The sequence below is a fragment of the Psammomys obesus genome, unplaced genomic scaffold (genome assembly GCF_907164565.1).
Source record: "Psammomys obesus unplaced genomic scaffold, mPsaObe1.curated_primary_1811, whole genome shotgun sequence".
NCBI classification, from domain to species: Eukaryota; Metazoa; Chordata; class Mammalia; order Rodentia; family Muridae; genus Psammomys; species Psammomys obesus.
The window spans coordinates 12,091,204-12,110,810 of record NW_026586383.1 but is presented as its reverse complement, the minus strand read 5'-3'; the positions used below and the strand labels follow the sequence as shown (position 1 = coordinate 12,110,810).

General features: G+C 40.6%; 2 protein-coding genes across 3 annotated transcripts in view; one reads left to right on the top strand and one right to left on the bottom strand.

Moving 5' to 3' along the window:
- LOC129672276 (sodium- and chloride-dependent transporter XTRP3) overlaps window positions 1–975 on the top strand; it is a 79,002-nt gene extending 78,027 nt beyond the window's left edge. The window contains exon 11 of the mRNA XM_055601584.1: window positions 646–975. Coding sequence (XP_055457559.1) covers window positions 646–795 — 150 coding nt within the window. The 3' untranslated portion in view covers window positions 796–975. The remainder of the gene's footprint in view (window positions 1–645) is intronic.
- A 6,877-nt stretch (window positions 976–7,852) lies between these two features.
- The window catches only part of Sacm1l (SAC1 like phosphatidylinositide phosphatase), a 52,562-nt gene continuing 40,807 nt past the window's right edge, over window positions 7,853–19,607 (bottom strand). For both annotated transcript variants that reach the window (XM_055601558.1, XM_055601559.1), the window contains 7 exons: window positions 18,397–18,535; window positions 15,466–15,535; window positions 15,274–15,346; window positions 14,222–14,315; window positions 14,002–14,094; window positions 13,228–13,285; window positions 7,853–9,648 (listed from right to left, as the gene is read on the bottom strand). In XM_055601558.1, coding sequence (XP_055457533.1) covers window positions 9,512–9,648; window positions 13,228–13,285; window positions 14,002–14,094; window positions 14,222–14,315; window positions 15,274–15,346; window positions 15,466–15,535; window positions 18,397–18,535 — 664 coding nt within the window. In that variant the 3' untranslated portion in view covers window positions 7,853–9,511. The remainder of the gene's footprint in view (window positions 9,649–13,227; window positions 13,286–14,001; window positions 14,095–14,221; window positions 14,316–15,273; window positions 15,347–15,465; window positions 15,536–18,396; window positions 18,536–19,607) is intronic.

The following is a 19,607-nucleotide window of genomic DNA, read 5'->3' as shown; positions in this document are numbered from 1 at the left end:
CTGTGAGGTGTCTAACTATGAAGTGTGGAGACAGTAAGAGTCACCTCCACAGCATCCCAGCACACCTTTCCCTAGATGGTGACAACACAGGTTCTTCCTTCATAGGAGCCCCATCTAAGAGCTTTACATGTCAAAATAGCTTGCTCTGTGGGTAAACAAGAAAAGATGAGAATGTTTCTGTGCAGGCTTGCTGTGAAGTGCGGGGGATGCTGGGGTTCTGTGAAGAGCTGGCCTGTGGCCCATTCCTACCCAAGACTCTTTTATTATCACACTGAACAAAATCCTGATATAATAAATGCAAGGAGGAAAGACTTGGGTCATAGTTTCCTAGGGGCTTTACTGACTTAAGTATCACGGCAACAAGAGTGTGAGGAAGACATTTTTTTTTCTCCACTCCCTGACAGACAGAAAACAGGGGAAGCCTCCAGAGACTGGATAACCAAGGAATAGTCCCCAATTACCTACTTCCTAACACATACCCAGAACCTTTCAAAGAACAACTACCAGCCATAGAGAAGTGGGCCTAAGTCTGGGGGAAGAGGGAGTATTTCACACTCAAACTTAACACCATCTCTTCCATTTCTGGAACAGAGGTGGAGCAGTCTTAGCAGGACTAGCAAAGGTTTCTCCTGCCTCTCTCTGCAGGGCCGTGTGGTGACTAAGGACTACTCTACACAGGCACTCGCTGTCATTGGGCTCCTGGTAGCCGCCTCTACCATGTGCATTCCACTGGTAGCCCTGGGGACTTTTGTCACTCGCCACTTCAAGAGCAGAGAGAAGTTTCCTGTGGCCTGAGAACTACCTTCACTCGCTGTTTCACAGCTAGTTTCTGTATGTTAACAATAGAAGTTCTACAGCTGCTTCTTAAAGCCAGAGTATTTTCTGCTTCCTGAATCTGCAAAGAAAATTTAATTCTCTGTATCATAGATTGACAGAAACCTAACTCTGATCATAATAAATACTTTAGGATTTTTACTTTTTGTTTTTTGAGATAAGGTCTATGTAACACTGGTTGTTCTGAAACTCATTCTGTAGACCAGCCTGGCCTCAACTCACAGATCCACCTGCTCCCCAACTGCTGGGATTGAAGGCACCTGCTAGCAGCTTTTACTCTTTATCTTCCATTATACTTTTGTTGCAAAAATGTGTAGCCTTTTGTATTATATATTCAGCTCATAGTAGATAAAATTTTTGACCCTTAGCTTTCATTCTTTACATACCATTACAATAATGTTGGATTACAAATTTACATGTAACATTACTTTCTTGTTGAGGTGAAGTCTTGGTATATGTGGACCCCAGGCTGGTCTGGAACTATGTATCCTAGGTTAGGCTGGAATCTATGACCCTCCTGCCACAGCCTCCCTGGCACAATAGGTCATGTGCCGCCAGGCATACACTTTTTTATAACAATAATCATCCTTTTGTTTTTAACTCCTTCCTTTGCAGAGTGGGTGGGCGAGAAGGGAATAGCCATTGCTAGCTTGGGTTCAAACATATAGCCCTTTTACTTCACTCCCTCTAGTGGCTTGGATTACAAACGTGGACCACCATACCTGAACTTTCAGTATTTTTTTGTTTGGTTTTAGGTTCTGTTTTTTTTGTTGTTGTTGTTTTTCCCCCCAAAACAGGCTTTCCCTATGTAGCCTTGCCTGTCCTGGACTCACTTTATAGACCAGGCTGGCCTTGAACCCAGAAAAATCCACTTACCTCTGCCTCCCTGAATGCTGGGATTACAGGTGTGTGCCATGGTGCCTGGCTAACTTTCAGTATTTCTTAAAGGCTGTTTTAATGATGACCAATTTCCTCTGTTTTTTTCTTGTCTGAGCAAGTGTTTTGCTTCATCACCGAAGTATAACTTTACTGGTGGTATTCTTGACTGGCAGGTTTCTTTCTTTTAGCAGTTTTAATGTACTGATAAATTTTTTATTGTCTAATGGATATTCCCTTATATGGACTTGACTCTTGCTTCATTGTGGCAGAGAACGGGGAAAATAATGAGCAGAATCAACTATCCTCAAAACTGAGCTTTAAAGCTAGTATCCACTGAAGGAAAGAAGTCTGCAGATGACTCCTGAGGCTGGCACAAGGAGGAAGGTACTTTGTGAGGGATGTATATGTAGATCAAATGATACAAAACAGAAGTAAAAGATGAAAATCTAGAGTGCTGTATGCAATACAATGAAAATGTATTGAGATTTTTTACTAAATCTGATTTTACTGTTAATAAAAACTGTGAGATAGTACATTTATGTGCTCTAGTTTACTATACATTAACTGCATATCCCCTAACTATGTTGTGAACCTCAAATACAATATATTTTATTGAAAACTAGGTGTGAGGAAGATGAAACCCTTGGAAACATATACGTCTCTCATCAGGACTTTCCTTCCTGTGCCAGTCCTGAGGGTCATCTGAAACTTTCTTTCCATCAATGGACACTGGCTTTCAAGCTCAGTTTTGAAGATAATTGATTCTGTAAGTCTTAGAAGACTGGCACTTTGTAGCCTTCAATTTCACTGTACTTCTTAGGAGACCAAGTCTGTGCAATCTGCTTGCCAACAGGGTACCCACATGGTACAGGGTGACTGCTTTTGGATCAGTTTAAGTTTTTAGGTACATGAGGCGATATACAAAAATGTCAGGAGGAAATTAAACTTTGTTCCTTGTCATACCTGGGATTCTTCATGCACATGCAGTGATGGATGTGTACAAGTTCAGCTCGCGACCGAGAACTGAACAGATTACAGCTGCAAGGCCAGAGTACTCATACTACGCTAGCCTTGCCCAGAATGAATTCCACAGAAAAATCTGTGATGTTTGATGACTTGAGATTAAAATGCTTCGATATACCCGCTCTAGGAGTCACTTTTCAAACCTCTCTCAAAGTCCTATCGTTTACACAACACTGTGTTTAAACCACTGTTTCTGACAGTTCTTATCACTGATCCCTGGGTTTAAAATAAAATAATGTGTAAGAAAGCTCATATTAGGGCCAGAGAGGTGGCTCAGAGGTTAAGAGCATTCCCAGCAACTACATGGTGGCTCACAACCATCTATAATAAGATCGAGTGCCGCCTTCTGGAGTGCAGGTGTACATGCAGACAGAACATTGTATATATAATAAACCTTTAAAATAAAAAGAAAATTTAAAAAGAAAGCTTATATTAAGCCAGCACACTTAGAAAAAGTGCATTCTAAAAAGGGTTTTGCTGAACAGACTGAGGAGGTTGGAAGACTCAGGGCATATGAGAGGCCCAAGAAGGGCTCTCAGCAATGACAACACATAGGGACAAAAGAAAAAACCCTAAATACTCACAGAGGAAAACCTGGCCTTCAAATCAGCACGGCAGGGCTCCAACATTCTCAGTAAGCAACTAAGCTTAATGACATCCCACACTGCCCCAAGGGCAGGAGATTCCCCAGGCCTTAGTAACTTTTAGTTTGGTCATGTTATCAGCTTTGACCAATGAAATGTGAGCAAGAGGCTAGTATTTCTGTCAGGACCACTGAAGATGTCTGAAGAGAAGCTAGCTTTGTCACTGTGAGAGCCAGGAAGCAGAGCCAAACCTGCAGGGTGCACAGGATGGAATAAACCTTTTAAATTAAAAAAAAAAAAAAAAAAAAAAAAAACACAAAACCAAGCCACTGAGATTTAAGGACCACCTGACATAACACTCTAACCTAGAAGTGATCACTGTCAAAAGCTGTCCTAGGAAGCAAGCACAAAAGGTGCTAGGAAAGCAATATGGTTACTCACTTTAACATATCATTCCCTTCCAGAACACAGAGAATTTAAAAATATAAGGAAACAAGTAAAGACCACAACATACTCCAAACAAGGCCCACAGACAATTAAAACCACAACTATGAAAAGCTGTTCAATGCTTAGAGTGGCAGAATGAGATGCTAGTTCATACTGCACCAACAAAAAGAGTGACAGTATACCAGGGACACATGCCCTGTCACACAAGCAATAGAGACTGATTATGAACTCCAGAGAAAACCACTGAAGACTGAGTTCAAAGGATAGAGATACATAAGAAAAATTTTTATAAAATTAAATAACACCACCAACAAAAAGGGGGTGGAGAACAGGCATGCTGGAATAGACTTATAATTCCAGCACTGAGGGGCAGAGGCAGGAGGATCACGAGTTTGGAGACAATCTGGGTTACACAGTAAGACACTGTATAACTACAAAAGGAAAAAAAGGGTTGGGAAGAGGGGGTGAGTTCTGTACATGCATGAGGATCCCAGTAGATATCAGCATCCATGAAAAAAGCCAGGTGTGGCCATGCATAAGGCACGCATGCATGCGAGAGCCAGGCAGACGACTCAGTGATTAAGGGTACCTGCTAGTCATGCAAAGAACCAGGTAGGTCACAACTGTCAATAACTCCAGGTGACTGAACACACATTTGGACTCTAGAGGCACCAGACACGCATGTAGAGCACAGACATACATGCAGCCAACACACACAAATAAATCTTGGTGGGAAGGGGCAAGAACACTAGCGCTAACTTCAGTGAGAGGCCCCGGCAGGTCAAGGTCAGAAGCACGTCTTTCCTTTTGAACTTACCTGCCATATGCTGCATGAAGTTGGTTTACCTCTGTCCTGGTTAAGTTCCACATCCTCCAAGAAGCTCCAATTCTAAGACACTAGCCCTCTACCTCTCTACTGTTCTCTAATGACAACAGGAGATATGCTTCCTATACCTCCCAAAAGATCCCCATCTCCTGGGCCTTTTGTGTATTGTTCCGCTTGAATGAACTATAGCTACCGACTTTTGTGCAAAGGATACAGGCAAAGTCATGGGCAACACTTCCATCTTGCTTGCAGACCTAAAACTGCTGGCTGTGATAAAACTGTCTGAAGAGAATGACTGGCTTTCGGTCTCGTCAGCAAGGTCAGCCCAACAAGCATGGGAGGACCTGAATCTTGGCGACAGTGAAAGGGACCCTGCCTGCTTCCACTAGAATCTTAACTGTGGTCTTGTGGAATGCCCCGAATCAGAGAAACTGAGACAATGAAGACAAGCAAGCATGGGTTGCTTTAAGGTGCTAAGTGTGAAAACAACATTACATTGATAGGTTATCTAACATGGTGAGGGCATTGAGAGCTGGTCTACCTTCTCTCACGGTGAGCGAACAATACATTCAAATCACCTATCACATTTTACAGAAGTTACTTCACTAAGAACCCAGGGAAATGAATTAAGGAAATACGGAAATAAATCTTTAAAGCATTTACCCACACAAAAGTAAATATGAAAACACTGTACATATGTACAAAGCATACATACATACACAGATGCATAAACATGTATTCATTGTATGTTAAAGACCCCCAGAGAGAGATTACATAGTGCTTTATTATGTTTTACTTTTTAAAATGCTAATGAAAAGAACAACAGCTGCAGACAGACATTGGATAATAGGAAAAAAATGCTGAATTAAACCAGCCTATATCAAAGCAGATGCTGAGACTCATAACCAAACCTTTGGTACGAGTGCAGGGAATCATTCGATAAAAGGGGGAGTTAATATGACTGGGAGAGGACAGGAGCTCCACAAAGACAAAATATTTCAGGGCACGGGGGTCCTCTATGAGACTGTTTCTCCAACCAAGGACCACGTATGGATATAACCTAGAACCGCTGCTCGGATGTAGCCCATAGTAGCTCAGTATCCAAGTGGGGTTTCCCTAGTAAGGGGAACAGGAACTATTTCTGACATGAACTCAAGGACTGGCCCCTTTACCTCCTCGGCCCCTGAGGGAGGAACAGCCTTGCTAGGCCACAGAGGAGGACATTGCAGCCAGTCTTCAAGATACCTGATAAGCTAGGGTCCGATAGAAGGGGAGGAGGACCTCCCCTAGCAGTGGACTTGGAAAGGGACAGGGAGGAGATGAGGGAGGGATTGGAAGGGAATGAGGGAGGGGGCTATAGCTGGGATACAAAGTAAATAACCTGTGATTAGTATTAAAAAAATAAAAATTAAAAAAACCAAAACAAACAAAAAACCAGCCTATATACTTTAAAGATGTGTTGACCACAGAATGGAAACCAGGATATGTGTTATGCTGGGGAAGGGGTTTTGCCTTTGTTTCTACAGAAGAAAGACTATGGATACCATCTAAATTGATAAAGATTAGATTTGAACAAGAGAGATCTCCAGAATAAAGAGGTGATAGTTCATCAGATAGCTTGGTAATTTAGTTCAAACTAACGTATAAAGGCTTGAGTTTTCTTCTTATATAAAAAATACATATACTTCTGTTGTCTGGTATTTAAAAAATGAGAGATTTGAAGTATTGAGTAATAATTTGGAGCTAAGATAAAAAAAAAAATCTGAGCAGAGTGCTGGTAGCTCACGCCTTTAATCCTAGCAGAGACAGGCAGATCCCTACAAGTTAGTTGCCTTCTAAATTCTAAGGTAGAGGTACACACCTTTGATCCCAGCATTTGGGAGGAAGAGAAAGGGCTTCTCTGTGTGGAGCTTTGGCTGTCTTGGAATCTCTCTGTAGACCAGGCTGGCCTCGAACTCAAAGATCCACCTGCCTCTGCCTCCCAGAGTGCTGGGATTACAGGCGTGTGCCACCAGGTTGTGGGGTTGAATCTCACACTGGGCACCAAATGTTGTTATAAACAATGATGAAAAATCCCAACTGTTCTATTTTACCAATTAAGATTCAGGAGCCAAATGCTGGGGTGAACTAACCTTCCTTCTCAGCTCAGGTCTGAATGGAAAAAACCCAAAGGCTCACTACAACTGACAGCCTAGGAAAAAAAAAGCCAAAAAACCCTCAAGGCCAAAGGCTTGCTAGTTCAAAGCCTAAAAAGCCAGAGAGCTAAGGAGCTTTAGCTCAAGCTCTGTCTTTGGCTTAGGCTTTTGCACCTCAGCTCTCTGGCTTTTTTGGGCTTTGAACTAGCAAGCCTTTGGCCTTGGGTTTTGGTTTTGTTTGTTGTTTTTTGGCTTTTTCTTCCTGGGTTGTCAGTTGTACTAGTGAGCCTTTTTGGTTTTTTTCCATCCAGATCTGAGCTGAGAAGGAAGGTTAGCTGGTTACCCTTCTCCACCTCTCTGAGATAGCAGGTTTTCACCACAGCGTCTGGCTCCTGAGTTGTTATTGGTAAAATAGAACTGCTGGGATTTTCATCATTGTTTGTAACAGTATGTATCTTGGATGCCATTTTCAAGGAATTTCATCTCATTTCCCACAGAGGCAAGGGCTTCCTGCAGCAAGGTGTTTACTCAGTATTTCCCTCAAGCTCACTGATAATTTTCTGTTTTCTATGAAAACTTTTTTTTTTCCAAGACAGAATCTCATGTATCACAAGCTTACTATGTAATTGGGGATGACTCTGAGTTGATTTTCCTGCTTTCCTCCCAAGGGCTGGGATTACAGGTGTGGGCCACCATATCAGGTTTATAGAGTTCTGGGGATCATGCCCAGGGTTCTGTCCATGTTAGGTAAGTATTCTACATCTGCAGCCCTGAAAATATTTTTCAGTACATACTGTTTTCCCATTTATCAGTTGCAATCTTACCTACCCATATTTCCTTATCATTCTGCAACCTGTATCACTTTGAAACAAATTATAATTTGGAAGTAGAGATACTTCACAAACATTAAACATCACTTAATATTATAATTACTAAATGTCCTAGCTCTACCTATAACAGATAAAGATAAAAAATGTCTTAGGTGATTACTGGAAAACAGGTTAGAAGCTAATGGTTTTCTTGTTTACTTATAGTAACTAGTATTTCTATAATGAACAATTATTGCTTTAAGGTAAAAAAAAATGCCACCCATGATAAAAACACAGAAACAATACCAACAGTGGTTAGAAAAGAATATGCCATTTTATTTTTGCATATAGATGCACAGTAAATGAATTAAACAAAATTACTGCAGGGCTTTGAAACATTGGTCACTCTCAGCCTAACCCTCTGACATTAGTCCTTGCAAAGCAGCCGCATGAATGGTTCAGATTTGACGTCTGCTATAGCTGTTGACATGAAGTGCTCACTGTGAAGTGCCCAGTAGCTGAAATGTATCACTGCAGACATGGGCTGGGCAATAGTCCATCTTTGGAACAAATCATACCTATTTACATGTCAGAACAGGTGGTGCTATTTACTTACCCTATTGTGAGTTTTAATGACTGATTAAGCTACACAAGATTTTCCCAGAGTTTCTAAAAGCAGTAACTCTTATTGTGTATAAAAGGTAATGTTGAAAAAAAGTAATGTTGAAATAAAGGCGCTTTATAGAAATATTTAAGGACAACATATGGTACTATAATTAGAAAAAAAAACCTACCTATTTTCAAGCCAAACACTGACGTGCCACAGCAGTGTTTAGCCGAATTGTTTTAAGATAGTGCAGTAACACTACCTTATATACTGCTGTAACAGCTAAACCTCATAATTACAATTTTAATATAGAACCTGTCTTACAATTACAGCTATGCACAGCTTCTGAAGCGTAGTTTTCAGTCTGATTTATGCATAAATTAAAGTTGGTCCTTGATTTGGAGAACTATGGCTACCTGGAAGCACTAAATTTCAGACACTTATTGACAGAGTGATAAAGCAAGAGTACCATGCACAAAAAGCAGCTGCTACCCCCAAATGTGAATAGAATCTAGCATAAGACCCTCTCTGAGGCCTGCATGTCTCAATGAGTACCCAAAAGGAAAAAACAAACAAACAAACAAAACGTCCTACAAGATATGGGAGGAAGAAACTGTCCAGTCTAGTGTATTTTCCACAATGGAGCAGTTCTTAAAAAGAGGCAACTTTGGACCTTTAGCAGAAGAGACAGACTTTACATTTCATTTGATTTCATTTATACCTTCTAAAAAAGATAAAATATATCTCAACTTTTCACGACATTTAAGCTGCTAGGGCACGACAGCAGCTCCAGCTGCTGAAGTCAAGGGCAGCTACTAGAAACTATAAAACAACTTCAGATCCCATTGTCCTCTTCCTTCCTGTGAAACCACAACTATTGTAACTTTGAGACATTCTATAAACATAGTAGAATTAGCATATATTAAACTTTTTAAGAAAAGTCCAAAGATACATGGAAAATATGCTAGCTAATAGTGACTGCTTTACAATGACAATAATGAAACAGCTAGAAAAATAAATTTGTCTTAAATAATGAAAGAAGTTAACTTTTTAAAATATATTACTTATCTGTGAACTTCTGATTTAACTTGACAGTGAATAGACTTCTGATTTGTGAGCTGAATTTAAGTTACATTTCAATTACAGTATAGCTTCAAATTATAAATATAACCATCCCAACTGTAAAGAGATCATCAAAGCAGTAATATCAGATTAATTCTAAGACATACCCAGCCCAGACCACAAGAGGTGTTTCTGGATCAAAGCTTGAAGATGACCTTGGGGTTCATGTGGAAAGCAGGTCAGTAAAGACTCCAGTTCTGCATCATGGAGTCTTCCAAGCCAAGCCGCTTTCCACAAACACAAATTCAGTCTATCTTTTCTTTCTGTACCAATCTAGGAGCGTCAACAAAATCTTTGCCGTTGTAAAGAATAATAAAAAATGTACCAATGCTTGCAACTCCCCAGAAGAGGACATAAGCCAGTGTTTCTGTCCATGTGTCACCTGTTGATATTAAAAACAAAGATGATGCATCACTTATTGATACCATAGCTAATGGTCAGTTGTCTAGCATAACTTCACACTGAAGTTTACTAGCATGTCCACAGGAAAAATACAAATACCTCTTTAAGGGGTCTCAATTCTGCAAGGCTCAATAAACCATCAGCTGTGGGACCCTAAGAATTTGTTGCCTCCATTACAAGTTTCCACTGATACTGACACTAGTGACCAGAGGCCACACTGTAAGAACTGGACTACTCTCTTTCAAACTACCACACACATCATACTATCATTGAGATTAAATGCTTTAGTAGCACACAAGAAACTACTACTAACAACTTAATCATAGTTCTATGATCAATGCAATAATATCTAAATACCTATATAAAACACACTTTACAGAATGTGTGTTTTGGTAAAGTTACACATTAAAGTTAACTGGACAGATCATAGCATATTGTAACAGCATTTAACACAACTCTGCTGGCTGAGTTTATGACGGTTAGCAGCACCCACGGAGCAAAGAACTATTCTGTTTTTCTCTTCGAAGAGCTAACCCTTGGCTCCCTTTTCTCCTTCATCTGCTGAACTCAACTGTAGAGAAACACATGGTGAGTCAAATGGCCAGTAAGAACGTTCAAGGGATGGAAACCAGACCACATCGGAGGTTGTAGTAGTTTATGTTCCTTCTCAAAATCCACAGCAAGGCTCTTTGATCACCTCCCCCTGACGGGGGAGCAGCCTTACCAGGCCACAGAGGAAGACAATGCAGCCAGTCCTGCTGAGGCTTGATAAGCTAGGGTCAGATGGAAGGGGAGGAGGACCTCCCCTAACAGTTGATTGGGGGAGGGGCATAGGGAAAGAAGAGGAAGGGTAGGATTGGGAGGGAACAAGGGAGAGGACTACAGCTGGGATACAAAGTGAATAAACTGTAATTAATATAAGAAAATTAAAAAAAAAAAAAAAAAAAAAACAGAGCAAGGGCTGGAAATCGGCCACCCCTCTCCCTATGTGTTACCTGACACGATACTATCCATAGCATTCAGTATTTTTTTTACTCAAAATGATCCCTAAATTTTCAACATTATCAATTTTTAAAGCTTCAAGTTTTAAAAGTTGTTGTGCAAAAGGCAAAGAATTGTTTGTTTGGGGATTTGTCTTGGTGTGATTTCTATTATTGTGATAAGTATCATACCAAAAGTAATGTGGGAGAGGAAAGGCTTTACTTGGCCCACACTTTACAGTCCGTCACTTAAGGGAGACAGGACAAACACTCAAGGCAGGATCTGAAGGACAGACCGTGGAGAAGTGCCATGAGCAGCTCTCCATGGCTTGCTCAATTTACATCATTACATAACCAGGGCCACGTGCACAGGGGTGGTACTGCCCACAGTGCTAGTCCATTATCTCACATCAATCATTCATCCGTAATTGCCTTACAAACTGGCCAACAGGCCAATCGGAGTGAAGGCATTTTCTCAAGAGACATTGCCTCTTCCCAGATGATTTTAGCTTAAGTTGCAGGGAAAAAACTTAACCAGGACAGCAAGCATTCTCAGCAAGTTCTGTGTCACATGCTTCTTCCAGGCCAAGAAAGGAGCTTCCTATAAGCTATCGGACACCTCTGAGAGGAACCCTCCATTCACTCAGTCTGTGATCTTGGGATTCCTTGCATCATCCCTGCAGAAGATCTTTAACTAATGGTGAGTGCGCGCGCGCGCGCGCACACACACACACACACACACACACACACACACACACACAAAACAATAACCACCGCCCATCTAATAGGGAGTGGCTCCCAGGAGACGAGCACCCACTTCGCAGTGTTTTTAAGACATAAGTTGGAGAATCTGGAGAGTGCTGTTGGCCTCTGAGCAACAAAAAATGCTGACTGGGTTTGTCCCCTTTCCTTCCTTCCTTAAAACATGACACAGACTCACAATCATACCACAAGCAATTCCTATGCATTTCTTGTTTTTACTGTAGGTAACAATGGATTTTGCATTTTTAGAAGGTCAAAGAATGTACTACAGAAACTACCTGAAATAAAGACCAAACTTTCTACTATCTGGCTCTTTAAAGAAGTTTGCTAACTAGGATGGCAAGCTACTATGGCTTTTTCCCTCTACTCAACATTTTATTATTTTACCATACTGTATGGTGATTGTTTACAGTGCTAAACTCTGATGAGGCATGACTAGGCATTGACTAGGATGGTGGTGGGATAGCAATCCCTAATTCAGAAAACATCTGAGGGCTTACTATAGCCCACACATAGCAGACAAAACAATAAACAAAATAGTCTCTGCCTCAAAAATATCATGACTGGGTGGTAAAGACATGTGACAAAGTCATTCTGTGCAGAAAAATACCAGGTGCAGCAGGAAAGTATTGTACCTCTAAACAATAAACTTCTGCACATTCATGACTTTAATGAGGGACATGCTAGAAGAAAAGTACAGAGAGTGTTGTGGAAAGCCAGGCTGCTATAAGAAGGAACAAAAGGGCATGGGAGGTGAGGGAGGAACACCTGCAGGGTGCTACCAAGATGGTGGTCTACACAGACGCTTCAGGATAGCCAGGACTAAACGGAGAGATCCTGTCTCAAGAAAGAAAATAAACATCAAAATATTATAAATGGGGACCAGCAAAACAGCTCAGTGGGTAAAAGCATTTGTCACACAGGCATGGTAATCTCAATGTGACCCCTAGAACCCACAGAGCAAGGAGAGACCCAACATCACAAAGTTGTTCTCTAATCTCTGCAAATGGCCCACCACACACACTGCCTTACAAAAGTGACATGCTCATATACACACATAATAGTTAAAAATATTATGAAGGGTTAGCTTATTTCTAGAAGGTAGAATGACAATTTTTTTTTTCATTTTTGCCTAATTATTTTCTCTATTATGTGTTATTTTGGCAACAAGAAAAAAACATTATTAAAGCCTTAAGTTAAAAAAACAGGGCAAGCCAGGTGGCTTAGTGGGTAAAGGTACCAGTTTTGCAAGCCTGGCAACCTAAGTTTGATCCCTGGATATAAAAGCGGAAGGAGAGCTAATTCCACAACATTATCCTCTGACTTCTACATGTGATAATAACAATTAAAGAAGAGGTGGTGGGGGAGAAGTGAGGAGAATCACTAAAACATCTTGTCTGAAAATGCCATAATGTTATCAAATAGCCTGTATGCTAATTTAACATAAAAAAGAAAATGAGATTCTGAACAAAGAAGCACCACTACCACTAATAACAACAACAGAAAACTACTAGGAATTAGAGATGTCTTAGTGCAGAGTGATGCTTAGCACAACCCACATGGACAAAATAAAACCCAATTACCAGGGCACTCATTACACTAAGTAACTGTAAGCATCACAGGCTGAGTGACCTCAAAACTCAACATTTACAACATCACTTTGAAAGAGTGGCACACACCTTTAATCCCAGCACTCAGGGGGCAGAGGTAGGCAGAACTTTCTTAGTTCAAGGCCAGCTTGGTCTACATAGAGAATTCCAGGAAAGAGAGAGAGGAGAGAAAGAATGAAGAAAGAAACGAGGCAGGAGTACACTTACCAGCCATAAGCAAGCAGATGATGCACATTGAAAAGGCAACAAGCATGATGACGGGCAACTGAAAAGCATAATTGAAAGGCAGCTGATTACAAGTAATCAGGGTTACCAAACCATCCATGTCCACCCAGCCTGGAAAAGAACAAAACCTCTGCAGGCTCAGATACATAAGTTTTTGGGTTTTTTTGGTTTTGTTTTTAAATCAAACACCACTATTTATGGGTTCAATCAGAGTGACCTAGGTCTTCGTACTGATAAAAGTTACGGATCTAAGGAATGCTGCTTCTGCTCCAAACCTGGCCAAATGATCATCCAGGAAAACAGACCTCTCTTCTGTCCAGGGCACTTTTGCCATCTGGCCTGAGGCCCCCAGAGAGGCTGCAAAGAATTGTGCAAACAGGAGAAAAGAGAAGCAAGGCATCCCAGACACATTCTGCTTTTCATTTACCAATATATCTCTAGCAATTCTCTGACCACACAAAGATTGAAGTTCTCTTGTAGAAAGAATTCCTCCAGAGTCCCTTATGTGTTCTTACACAAAAAGGATTTATGGTAGTCATGAAAGAAAGGAAAATACTCAAAGTTATTTTCTCTGTACTCTGGTCTTCTCTTTGGGATGACCAAAGAGAATAAAAGGAATATAAAAGAATAAATAAAAGAATAAAATGGAATAAAAGAATGTATTCCATTTACAACAGTATGCAATGTTTTCAACAGAGGTGGTTTTTTACACCTTCAGACACAATACTTCCAATCTTGAAAATCATAGTCTCTTACCGCCAGGAATTTCCAGTCCCTTGGAACACTTAAAGGACTATGAGATTCTAATTCATCCACTGAATAGTTTCCAAGAAATAAGTCTATGGAATCCTGGAAAAGAAAGGGAACTATGAACTTTCCAAACTTGATTTGACTACATTGAGCAACAACACAAAGATATAACCATTCAATGCTAAAAAACAAACAACAACAAAAAAAACATCAAATACAAACTTACTTGTCTAAATCCATCCGAAAAGTTGTTCTTGTAATACCGTAATAATGAGTTGCAGCCATCCATTAAAAGTCCCAACTGAGTTCTTTTTCCAGTTCTGGTTTAAAAAGGTCCAGTTTAAATTATATATATGTATACTAAATCCTCAGTTTTATAAACAGTAGCTTTGTTATAAAAATACATGAACAACAAATATATAAAAATTTATCCCTGAAAACAGACATTTCACCGAAAAAAAATCACTAGTAGGCCCAAGAAATAAATACAGTTGTCCCCTTGTATCTACAAAGACCCGTACTAGACACTAGTCTACATATGTTCAAGTCCCTCATATAAGAAATGTAGTGTTTCCACTACATCCTATTCACACCCTCTTATCATTTCTAACATTGCAAGTGTGACGCAAATAGCTATCAGCCTATATTATTGAGGAAATGATATTGAAAAAATCTGCACATGCTCAGTACAATCATAAATACTTTTTCATGAACACACTGGTTAGTGGTTGGCTGAATCCACAGATACAACCCATGGATAAGAGGGTCAGTCAATTGTATTTGCTCTCTAAAACATTGCCGGAGTAGACACAAAAGAGTGAAACAGTTTTAACTAAAAACAAAACAAAACAAAACAAACAACTATGAAAAGTATAGCCTTTGTGAGGAGGTATAAACAACACAGCAACTAGAAACCACACTTGCTCCCTGGGAATCTCTACAGTGTGTTAAAGATCCAAAAGCACTTAGAGCACAGGAAAGGAGCAGGAACACTGTCTGGGAGCTCTGCAGAAGTGCAGCTCCCAGGCTGGATCCCACCTGTGGGATCAGACCATAGAGCCCTCAACCCTCTCTGTGCATCAGCCTTCCCCAAGGAGGCTAGGAGCCCCCCAGTGCCCAAGCTTCATCTTCCAGCAATCCTGACATGACAGCTCTAGTGAGGCCCAGGTGCGTGGCTTGCCAAACTCTCCTGAAAGCTGACCACAAAACCACAGAACTCCAGAAAGCACTGGGACTACCAGCCACTGACACGGAATACAAGCTAAAAGTGTGGCTTACCTGGTAAAGTCAGTCTTCAAGGCACCAGTGCCTGCATACTGCTTGGCACAAGCATTAGCATTATCAGCCCAGGCTTTGGAGAAAACAAAACAAAAAACAAAGAGCTGATAATGATTAAGGTGCCAATTAAAGTTCTAAAGCAAAATATTAATTTCAAAATTTGAACAACTTTGCTCCTATTAAATTACCTACCATTTTTGTAAATCTTCTCAAATTCATCTTGTTCTTCAAGCTTTTGTCCCACATGCAAAACTCCTAGTCTCTAGAATAAGAATCACACTCATATTTATGATAAGACTTTAGCAGACCTGACTTAGGAAAAGGTTATAGTCCCCAAATCCTACCATGGGGGTTCTTTTTCTGCTGATGCAAAACACAGGTGTGCCTCAGCATGTTAGAGCGCTTGTCCATCCACTACAGACTACTGGAAGCTACTCTACCCACACTTAAGCCCCAGAACGAGAGCAACAGTGTCTAGGTGGGACTCAGAAGGGCAGAAAAAGGACAGTGAAAGCTGCTGTAAGACTTAACTTGTTACTCCCTTCTTCCCTTCCACACCATTGACCCTCTGCCCTCCTCACCACTTACCAGTCCAGGCTTCCATATCCAAGTCACTGACACCTTTCCACCCAATGACATCTAAGAGTCTAATGAATGCTACATATCCATTATGCCCAAACTGCGCGCGCACGCGCACACACACACAGCTTTTTATAAAATGACTCCTCTTTGGGATCTACCAACCACATACTGGGAAGCCCTATCTTGGATTTTGTTTCAAGGCTTCAACCCCTGAACCACTTCAGATAACACCTCACTATCTCCTGCTCTGTATGAGTCAGAACACCCTCAGTGGCTTTTACTGGGCAAAAACTGCCCCTACTGGGGAGAGTTCCCACACCAGCTGACAAGGATGGCTCAAAGACTTCTGCCCAAAGATGCTCTGAAGTTCATTATGCTCCACCAAACTGTCTACTGTGTGAAATAGATTACATGGATTAAATAGAGCCTTACTCAGCAGGCTCTGTTTAATCAGCCATGGAATCGAACCATTCCTAACCCTTTTCTACTGAAAGTAACAGCTGAAGTGTCTTCAATAGACTGATAAAGTACAGCACAAACTAGAGACTGCTCATCACTCATTTAGCACAGTTACTTTATAACTCAAGAATAATTCATTCTAAAGCAGAAACCAAAATTTCCCGAGTATCAGAAAATCGTCATTTTTTATTCTGTCATTTGAATACTTAAAAACTATCTAGACATTTGGAACATACTTTGTCCCTCACAATAAATGCCCATGTGATTTAGAAATCTAGGCTATTTTAAATTTATATTTAAATTTGAATATACATAGAAAAAGCTGTTTGCATTTATTTATTTTTTCTCCTTAGCACAATCTTAACAGTAAAGCAATTATGTGAGAAACTTTTAATCAAGAAGCCAATGTTCCTTTTTAGAACAAGAGATTCAAACAAAAACAATTTTTTTGTCTTTTTTGGGGGGGAAGAGATAGGGTCTCATGTAGCCAGTGGTAGCTATGTACCACAAAACCCACTTTATGCGCGATCAAATCTAGAGCTGCACTCATATTAAGCAAGTACTCTACCAACTGACCTACTCCTCCAAAACAGATTTGATATACTAAATCAGATATGGTAGCACAGGTCTGTAAGCTCAGAATTGAGGAGGCTAAGGCAGGACAATCAGGAGTTAGAAGCCTACATGTGCTACAGATTGACCCTGCTTCAGAAACAAAAAGCAAAACAAAACAAAGGACAAGGCTTGTCTCAAAAACATCTAATGCAGCTAGAGTTCAATGGACTGGATTCACTTATCGACTGCTGACATCAACACAAACTGATATGGACCCTCTTAGAAAGGAATAGTGTATTGATTCTCTTTAATTCTGTGATTCCACTTCTGGAAATTAACCCAAGGTTAGTTGAATCACCAACCTGACACAATCTAGAGTGACCTGGGAAGAGTCTCAGTGAGGGGTTGTCTGGATGAAGATACCCTGTGGGCCAATCTGTAGGTAGACTGGCTGATCACACTACTGAGACACGCAGTCCACCTTGACAGTGAGGGACACCACTCCTTCGGGTCCTGAACTACAAATAGGGGAAAGTGAGCTAAACACTAGCAAAACTGCAAACACTCATTCTGTCTCTCTGCACCTGACTATGGCTGTGACCGGCTGCTTCAGGTTTCTGATGCTTTGATACCCCTGTATCAAAATGAAATTTCCTCCAAGATAAAACATTGCATCTTACAGGGAAGCTCATAATGACTAAGAAAGTAAACAATTTAGAAACTTCAGCAAGTCCCTGAAACTGACCAGATACACTAGGTGTAAACTGACCCTCCCTCCCCAATTTATGTAAACAGTAAGGACTATGGAGACGCCCCCAAGACCACCAAGATGGCTGGAAGAGACTTCAGTCTGCAGTACCATCCGGGCTTGCAGTTTCATGAGCCGTCACCTGGTGTTAGGTGGGCTTTAGGGACTACAGCTGTGTCTGAGTTATTTTTGCCCCTGTAAGTAACCCTCCCTCACACTCTTGTAAGTAAGCCCAATGGTTATCCTTACTCTGGTCTGTTGTGGATTCCCTATCTGAAAGGAATATACAGTTGTTGATGTGTCCCCAGGAATATGCTCATAAAACACTTCACAGTGATGAACTCCAACCCGGAACTGTGAGCTAGAATAAATCCTTGCTCCCTAAATTGACTTTGTCAGCTTAATCCAAGTAATTGGAAAGAAAACTAAAACTCAAAAGGAAATAATTCAAGTTAGTAATATTAAAATCAGATACATTATCTACAGTATTACTTAAAGCCCCAAAATAGAGTAGCATAAATGGTTTAATAAATTATAGTTTAATATATACTATTAAAACTATGATTACATAAATACTAATGGAAAATGGCAAACTAAAGACCACATCTGTGCTCTGATGGTAGTTATGGAAAACTTGTACACCAATAATGGCAAGGCACAAAAATAAAAGGTCAGGTTAGGGTGCAGTACTTTTTGTTGCCAGTTTCAAAAGTAAAGGTCCTTCACCTTTTTAAAACTACATTGTTTTTCAATAAAAGATTCAAGAAAGCAATGTTCACCTGCAGCTGGGCCTGAAGGGAACGCCGAGCTAATAAACTCTGTATCACATTTGTTCTGTCTAGACAATCCATGCAGTTGCTGCGGAAAACGCCTTCCTGGTTCGTCACGACCTTGCCGTCAGAGTCTACTAAAAAATAACTGAAACACATTTGTGTGAGCACTCCTATACCAATGTACACTAAACATACCAGTGACACAGCCCTGAGGACACAGGTCTCATGGGTGACCTTAGTAAAACACATAAATTACAAGGTCAGATGGAGTGCACAGTCAGGCACATTTCATTTTTCTAGACCAAATGGGAATATGAGGCTGAGGCAACACAGCCCCTTTTCCAAAACACAGCTTTCTCAGAAGTCACCACACATAGAGAAGAGCTGGGAAAACAGTGAAAGAAACTACTGCTACAGAGACCAACCATATTTCCTCAGGTCTCTCTAACACGATTACGTCAGCCGTGTCCCAACACATCATGGCTTAATGGTCTCTACAAAAATCCCAATCAGAACCTTCAGTTACAAATAAAAAAATCTTAGCCTTGACGATCAATAGAATCAGAACCTCTAGAGCAATGGCTAGAAAATGCACTTAAAATGTTTTACTTCTTTTAAAGTAGATCACCATGCAAGGTGATAGGAAAAGCACATTTCTGAAAATTCAATTCTCCTCTCCCCTGATCACTCAAATATGTGTAAGTAGCCAAGCATGGTGACAAACCTCTGTGATGTTTTCACTTTTAACAAGCTCTTCAGATAACACTATGGATTAAACACTTTACAGCGTTCAATTGGTTAAGAACATGGACCCTGGCAACAAACAATCTGTTGCCAGCCTTAGCACCCTGATCAACTTCCCAGACGTATAACTTTAAGTAGCAGTTTTTTTTTTCATACTCAAAACAGAGGTAATAGTACAACTATTCAGCTTCTCTAAGGTCTAAATGGGAGAATATATAACATACAAACCACGTATCTAGCAAAGTATGCATGGCTTAGTTTGAAAGCTAGAAATTAAAACTAAAATGCAACAGTTTCATTAAAAGCCGAATCTAACTCACCCTATTATTGGAATAGGGGCCTTGAAGGTGTTTATAGCCACTTTACCTAGTGTCTTTGCAGGACGTGCAGCTAGGGCATGTGCACACAAGGGTGTGAGTGCACACTAGGGTGTGAGTGCACACAAGGGTGTGAGTGCACACAAGGGTGTGAGT